The sequence below is a fragment of the Oryza glaberrima genome, chromosome 3, assembly GCF_000147395.1.
Source record: "Oryza glaberrima chromosome 3, OglaRS2, whole genome shotgun sequence".
NCBI lineage: Eukaryota > Viridiplantae > Streptophyta > Magnoliopsida > Poales > Poaceae > Oryza > Oryza glaberrima.
Genome location: NC_068328.1, coordinates 27,363,048 through 27,370,581, shown reverse-complemented (window position 1 = coordinate 27,370,581; position 7,534 = coordinate 27,363,048). Strand labels below are relative to the sequence as shown.

The 7,534-nt window shown below is 43.3% G+C and overlaps 2 protein-coding genes across 3 annotated transcripts; one reads left to right on the top strand and one right to left on the bottom strand.

Annotated features, from left to right (window-relative positions):
• Positions 1–200: 200 nt before the first annotated feature.
• LOC127768132 (uncharacterized) lies at positions 201–1,450 on the top strand. The gene has a single exon (XM_052293663.1). The coding sequence runs from the start codon at positions 471–473 to the stop codon at positions 831–833; it is 363 nt and encodes a 120-aa protein (XP_052149623.1). The 5' UTR covers positions 201–470; the 3' UTR covers positions 834–1,450.
• A 452-nt stretch (positions 1,451–1,902) lies between these two features.
• LOC127768131 (uncharacterized) lies at positions 1,903–6,353 on the bottom strand. Of its 2 annotated transcripts, XM_052293662.1 has the most exons (3): positions 5,608–6,347; positions 2,263–2,334; positions 1,903–2,178 (listed from the first exon to the last, which is right to left on the bottom strand). In XM_052293662.1, the coding sequence occupies exons 1-3, from the start codon at positions 6,211–6,213 to the stop codon at positions 2,176–2,178; spliced, it is 681 nt and encodes a 226-aa protein (XP_052149622.1). In that variant the 5' UTR covers positions 6,214–6,347; the 3' UTR covers positions 1,903–2,175. The 2 variants fall into 2 exon arrangements, with proteins under 2 accessions (XP_052149622.1, XP_052149621.1); XM_052293661.1 differs by lacking the exon at positions 1,903–2,178 and having other exon boundaries at positions 2,242–2,334; positions 5,608–6,353.
• Positions 6,354–7,534: the final 1,181 nt, after the last annotated feature.

The following is a 7,534-nucleotide window of genomic DNA, read 5'->3' as shown; positions in this document are numbered from 1 at the left end:
CCGTGCGGCCCCCGCGCGCACCCACGCCTGCCTGCTCTACTTTCCCCGTGCTGCCGCCACCGCCTTCCCCCAAACAAGCGGAACGCAAGCGGCACCCATTTCAAACTCAACTGGGGTCTTCCTTCTTCCCAGTTCCCACGCCGAGAGAGAGAGAGAGACGCCACGACGTTTCAAAAATCTCGTGGCAACGGTCGCCTAACGCATGTAGTATAGGAGTACGTAGCAGCAGTGCAAAATCTGTAGCAAGTGTCACGCTCAGCGCACACCACACAAGGCGAGGCGAGTCTAAAGTCTCTCTTGACCCTTCTTTTGTCCGCGCCGCAAATGCGATGCATTGGCATATGGCCTAGCCGAGTGGCTCAGCAGTGGCTTTTCTCTATTTAGAGGCCCGCGACGACGCGACCGTGTCGGCGAGGGAGAGAGCAGGAGCAGCCAGCCACAACCACCCAACACAGCTCCCTCTCGCGGCGATGGCGGCCGTGCCGTGGGTGGCAGCGGCGGTGAGGAGGTCGATGCAGGAGGCCGCCGCCGGCGCCGGAGCCGTGTCGTACGCGCAGGCGCAGCAGGGGAGCCCCGCGGCGCCCGGGCCGCGGTCCACGGCGAGGTCGGTGGAGACGCTGGTGGTGATCGTGGCGGCGATCGTGCTCGTCGCGGTGCTCGCGGGCGTCGTCGCGCGGGCGTGCGGGGGACGCCACGTGGCGCCGAGCGGGGACCGCGACGTCGAGGGGTGGGTGGAGCGGCGGTGCCGGAGCTGCCTCGACAGCGGGCTGCCGCCGCCGCCGGCGACGGCCCAGCAGCCGCAGGGATCGTCAAAGGCGAGTGACGCCAAATAGAGGCCCAGAGCTCCTGCAATTTGTGTCAGATTCTTGTAGCGGTAGGCCAGCAGTAGCGTGGTTATACGGGGTATTAGCGTAATGATTAGATTATGTAGCAATATGAACATGCTAAAATAGCTGCTCTTTTTGTCCAGTAGATCACGAGGTTAGGATCTCTAAATTCACGTTTACGGTAAGATTTTGGTTATGATACAGCATTATGTAAACTTATTAAGTTTAGGGTTAATTAAACTTGAATGGATGGTACATGTGCGTTTCACTGTTTCATATAGTACATATTTAGCCCCCATTTTGTTGCCGCAATACGTGGTTTTGTCGACAATGTAAGTTTTTTTTTTTTTGACACCGTCGACAATGTAAGTTGCATACACGTAATATTGGCCTTGTTCACTCATTGAGTCCTAAAAACCAAAGCAAACGGCCATAGAGAAATAGCAGTTCGAAAGATTCCAAAATAACCTGAGCAGGCTAGGAAAAAGAAGAAAACACCATAACTATATTGGGGTGTAAAGTTTTAGCGTATCGCATCGAATATAAGGACACACATTTGAAGTATTAAATTTAGTCTAACAACAAAACAAATTACAGAATCCGCCTAGCACCATATTGTCAAATCATGACGTAATTAGGCTTAAAAGATTCGTCTCGCAATTTACACGTAATCTGTATAATTAGTTTTTTTCGTCTATATTTAATACTCCATGCATGTGTCTACATATTGATGTGACAGGGTGTAATTTTTTTCTTTTTACACCTTCGACAATGTAAGTTGCATACACGTAATATTGGCCCATATCATTCATTCATTGTGTCCTAAAAACCAAAGCAAACGGCCAAAGAGAAATAGCAGTTCGAAAGATTCCAAAATAACCTGAGCAGGCTAGGAAAAAGAAGAAGACACCAGAACCACAGATCCCCTACTTAAATGAATGGATGGCCCCTACTGAAAATGCAACCTTCACGAGTGGATGACCCAATGTGCCATAAACCCAACCAGCACCAAAAATGCCAATGTAAATGGCTGTAAACATTTTTCCCTTTGGGTAACCGATTAACAGTATAGACATGGACACCGAAAATGCCAATGTGGAATTTTTTTCTCTTTGGGTAACTGATTGATCGTATAGACATGACTTAAAACCATGGTATTTAGGCCTGCTAAGAAATTTACAATCGACCCGTCTACCAGCGTAGTGCAAGATAAAGAATGTTTTGCCTCAAGTGCACAACCATGGTACATAACCAAATGGATCATATTTATACAACAGCTGAAAGCACTCCAAGGGAAGTTTAAAATGACCTCTTCACACGCGACGATTGCTAGAACGCCATTAGCAACTCACTGATACAAAACAACTGGTCAGATTCTGAAAATTTTACAATAAGCATTCAGATATTTTATGCGTCAGAGAGAGCAGATATTTACCTCCGGATAGCAGTCTTGGTGTACTATAGTTTGATTGTGCGGGTTAATATGCACCACACAAGATATTCTCCCCTGCAACAACAATACAAAGGGTTCAGTCCTTATGGGTCAGACAGAGAGCAGAGCACCAATAATGCAAAACGTTGGGCATCCTTTTCTCTAGTAAAGGTCTCCAATGTATATACTCCATAGAAGCAGCAGCTAATCTGCTAATGTTCAGTCATAGGTGAGAATATGTAATTATAGCCATACCAAAGGTAAACATCACGTGATCATATCAGTGTGTCATCTTTGTATAATGTCAAAAGGAATTTTTGCCAATGAAATTTAGAGTAGCCCAAAGGTCAGGAGGCAAAAGACCTTGGCTTAGGTTGTTATAGTCATTTTTTTGTGCAACAAATCTATCAGGAGACCAAAAATATTGAAATAAATCCTTATTTGGTCATGGCACATAGAACGCCAATACATGAGATGATATTAATACATTTTATTGGCATAACCCCCACATATCCAAAACACTTACCAAATTACAGTGGCTGGAAATGAAACACATGTGACCATCAGATAAATGAAATCACCAAAGTATATTTTCTAAAAGGACCTTTTTTTTCATATTGAAATTTTGCAACCCAGAAATGTATCCATACAGCCATATGCTGCTAAATGATGCCCTGACATGATAAATTAGCAGGTAAAAGGCAGAGGCAGCATGTCGACTAATAGCATCAGAAAATACTGTTTACAAAGATATTTGAAAATGTTTCTGCGTGGCTAACCGTGGGATTTACTCTGCTACCAGAAGGTTCTGCTGCAAAACCTTTCAATGTTTGCATTGGTCAACATCTTATCCAACAAAAATAATAGCCATCGCACAGATCGCATGGCCAACATGCCTACATGTCTACCACTTTCCATTTAATCCTCAAATTAGATTTCTCTTAGGGGAAATACGTGCCAAAACCACTTCTGATCATAACTCTATGCCCAAACAGCTATATCTAAATGCAATACCAGGAGTAGGAATTTTTTGTTTTGAGTGATTGTTTTGGATCTGCTTTTTTTTGGGGGGGGGGGGGGGGGGGTGATTTGTTCTAGTCTCCTAAAATTTCAGTCATGACCGAGACAAAATTGCCTGCTCTGCATTTCTTTTCAATGAAATCTGGTCTCCAGTTTTAGATGACAGAAGACCGAGACTGAATTCTTCAGTCTAACCAAATATCCACCCCTAACCAAGAGTCAGCCTACCATTGATCCATCAACATTTCTTAGGACATGTAGCAAAACTACGAATGGCAGTCCATATTTAATCCATCAACAAATTTGCTTCACAAGCAGCAAAAATCACTTTATATGCAAGAAGAAAGATCAGAAGTGGCTGTAAAAGCATGCAAAAAGCTGATATGAGACTTGGTGAAAATATCAAAAAGTGTTTTGGTAGACAATCATGCAGGGGTAAGGCCATAGATTAGTGGCTTAGGGAAAAAATTGCCGAAGTCTCCATGGAGAAGGCAAGGTGTTGGGAATTGTTATGAATAGCAGATCTGCAGATGTATTCGATAAGGGGGTTCTAGGCCCAATATATAGAAGTTCAAGAGAGAGTCCTAGACAAAATACCGGGCAAATGTAAAATTTCTTGGCGTATGCTACCTTGACAGGAATTATATATTATCCATTGGATAATAGAAATTCTTGGCAATGGAATGGTTAAATAATGAGGTTCTGTGGTGGTACACAAAAATCAAATGATGCCTACTGAAATGTTAAAGTTTTGTAATGCCAACTCCGATGCAGCACATGCTGGCAGAAATTGTTCGAGCACAGTAAAATATCCAAAAAAGAAAACGTTTTAATACATCATGATTTGTGGTTCTGCTATATCTGTCAACCCCAGAAGCATACCTGAAAGTCCCTGAACCAATCCTATTCCCAAATGTTACCAGAGTTGTGAAAAGAAAGTGTGTGATATATCCTTCGGCAAATCAACTATTTTCAGAAAACCAAACCTTTCAAGTTTCAACTCATGATTTTGGAGGTGGACTTGAATGCACCCAAGTAATAAATATAATAATTCGGTTTCTTTTCTAGAGCAAAATTTTCATTAGTGATAATCAATTTGGTATACCTCTTTAGCAAGTAATACGAGATCAAGGTCAAGACAAAAGTAGATTATAATCTGCCGTAAACACAAGACATTAAATAGCAAAGAATACACATTTCATCTAGAGCCATCGGTATAGTCTTTTTCATGTGATAACCAGCTGAAAGCACAAGATACTAAGTATTATAAATTGCTAACATTTATTCTTCATAACTAAAGTTAAAAATATTTTTTTTGCCTTATATTTAATTTCTTCATGGATATGCTGACAGTTTTCAGCAGGATTAACATTTTCAGTTAGGGAATTATGATCAGAAAACATAAAAGTAAACATCATAATGCTAGGCAGATGTTGCTCCCTTTTTAAAATTTTATTAAAGAAGTAAACAAATGATGATAAGGCGTTGTTTTTCAATGCCCACACACTCATATAGTAACACATTGAAGTCCTGAATCAAAATCTTATAGAAACATGATAGTATATAAGATGCATTATATGAATATCTTAACAAAAAAAAAGATATTATACTGTAGTAAAAATCATGATTCCTGACTTTGGAAACAAGAGTATGTTCCTTATAGTCATAAATAGGAGTATTTGACATTTAGGACAAAATTTGGTTAAACTTTTGATATTTGGGCCCATCAATTTTATATTAGAATAAGTACAGAGATCTAATATGTTTATGACATTACATTAGTACTTTTCAAGGCAAATCTACACACACCATGTTTTTTTAAAAAAAAACTAAGCATTTGAGACACTATATCGGGTCAAAGTTTCAAAAGTTTAATCAAATCTTGTCCTAAACATCAAATATTATAACCAGGAGTATTTGGAAACAAAAAACTTTGAACATCTGAACCATATTTTGGAAATCATGAAAGCTATCTAGACGTAGTCTTTTGGCGAATAGATCCTGAGTAATAAACAATCAAGTTGACAAAAAATCAGCTTTCCTCATAGAATCAGAATTTGTGTTGCACTGGCCACAATAAGGGACATTAGCCTCTAGATGAAAGGTGAACCGACTAGATGATGACAAGTGATCACTGATCAGGCCTTTGTTTGGAACAAAAAAAATTCCAATCATCGTGTCACATCCTTCCTGCTAATCCGATAAAATTAGGGCGTTTGAAGAATGAACACTAGAGCAGCGATACCAATTTGGATTGTATAAACTAAGTCACGATATTTGCAATCCACAACAAAAGCAATCAACGAGAAAGGTTTCATCGGCGCTGACCTTGACAGGGATGCTGAGGAAGAACAAGTGAACGTGGCCCTCGACCTCAGCGACGGTGTCGAAGGGCACGGATCCCCGCGCGAGGTCCTCGAGGAGGTAGATCGCGTCCTCCACGACGCTTATGCCGTCGAGGCTGAGGTTGGCGTCGATGTAGGAGACGGCGCGCGCGCGGACGCGCCCGCCGCCGGAGGTGACGCGCCCGAGCGGCGCGCCGCGGTAGCCGATGTCGACGTCGAGGCGGCCGTAGTCGAGCGCGAAGAGGTCCGGGTTCCGGACGCGGACCTTGAGCGCGGCGGAGATGGTGACGCGGACGGTGGGGCGCGCGGAGACGGAGACGTGCGCGAGGCGGAGGCGCGCCACGCTGACGTCCGGGTCGGCGGGCCAGAGGAGGAACCCGGCGAGGGAGAGCAGCGCGAGCGTGGAGAGGAGCGGGCCGAGGCAGCGGCAGCGGCACCCGCGCCGCAGCCGGCGGAGCCGCACGGGGACGAGGAGGACGTACGAGTCCGCGTCGGCGTCGGCGCCGGCGCGGGCGTCCAGATAGGGTGGCGGGGAGGCGGAGGAGGGGAGCAGGGGCTCCCGCGCAGGCGGAGGCTGCGCCTTCGCCATGGGAGGGCGAGGGCGAGGTTGGTGGGGGCGGTGGTCGCCGGTGGTGGGGGTGTGGGGGTGGTTGCGGGGAGTGGGTTTTGGCGTAGCTTAGGAAGGAAGAGGAGGTTGATTGGAAGCCAAGCGGAGGAGCTCGTGAAGTCGCCGTGATGATCCCGCGGATCTGATGCGATTGGGTGGTGGCTGGCCTCGCCTTGTTTGTCCTGTCGCTGGTTGGGACGCTTGAATGTTTGCGAGGTTGACACGTCGTCACAGCGATTTTTCTTCACCGCAATGAGTTTCACGGTTAAACCTTCGTCAGTTCAGCAGAAGTGTAGGTAAAAAAAAAATGATCAGTGGCGGAATCAGCGACGCGTCAAGCACAAATGATTGATAATGCATTTTTAATGATCATTGGAATTTTATAGGTGTCGATAGTTACCAGAAGAAGTGATGATAGTGGTATGGTGGTAGAGTCTAGGCAGCCGTCCACTGTCCGATCTTATCATGATGTGAAATTTTATATGTGCCGATATTTACCAGTAGAAGAGATGATAGATAGAGTCCAGGTAATTGTCCGATCTAATCGGGATGTGGCTTCACGCATTGTATATGGTTTTAGTGTTAAATTCACTTGCTTAGAGGGTTTTTGTTGAAGAGATTACCACACTAATATTAAAATATAGTCCACTATAAATAGTAGCACAAAGTGGAAGTCGTTGGATTTTGCATGTAGTAGCACAATTATTATACTGGTATGTGTATTGTTTTGCATGTTTAGAAATCAACAGCCATATTTACAAGGGATAGTCCTCTCTTTTTTCTTTCTTTTTTTTACATCTTTATATTGATAACAAAATCTTACTCATTTTCTTTTAAGACTTGACATCTTATTTTGTTAAGTGATAGTGCATACACTTAAGTAACATTTGTTTATTTGCCTTTTGCAATGACTTGAGTAATGTTTGTAGGAGTAGTCGGTCAAACATGGCACATGGCCTTGGTTATAATTTAAAGGATTGGAGGGATTGGAGCATTCATGAAAAAGAGAAGATATAGTAGATTTTTTATCTTTCCCTCTTACAATTTGCATCCGACTACTCTTTGTGCTATGTTTTTTTATAGACATGCATGTGCTGGCAGATAGCCAAATTGATTGTTTAGTTAAAGGTTTTTAGCAAGTAAAAATACTAATGAGTAATGAGAGGATGAACCCAGGAGAAAATACGTATAGAATGTAGCTTATGATGAACTGGTTATATATATAGGTCGTATTCAAATGAAGATGGCACAATATATAACCAGTTCATCATAGGCTATATGGAACTATATGGGTCATATTTTA

What these genes read in the sequence shown, in the direction of transcription:
- LOC127768132 (XM_052293663.1), top strand. Translation starts at nt 471, where the DNA reads ATGGCGGCCGTGCCGTGGGTGGCAGCGGCGGTGAGGAGGTCGATGCAG.
- LOC127768131 (XM_052293661.1), bottom strand. Translation starts at nt 6,213, where the DNA reads ATGGCGAAGGCGCAGCCTCCGCCTGCGCGGGAGCCCCTGCTCCCCTCC. An exon ending in TCCTCAGCATCCCTGTCAAG is followed by an intron (nt 2,335 to 5,607) that starts GTCAGCGCCGAT and finishes TTGTTGTTGCAG; the next exon opens with GGGAGAATATCTTGTGTGGT.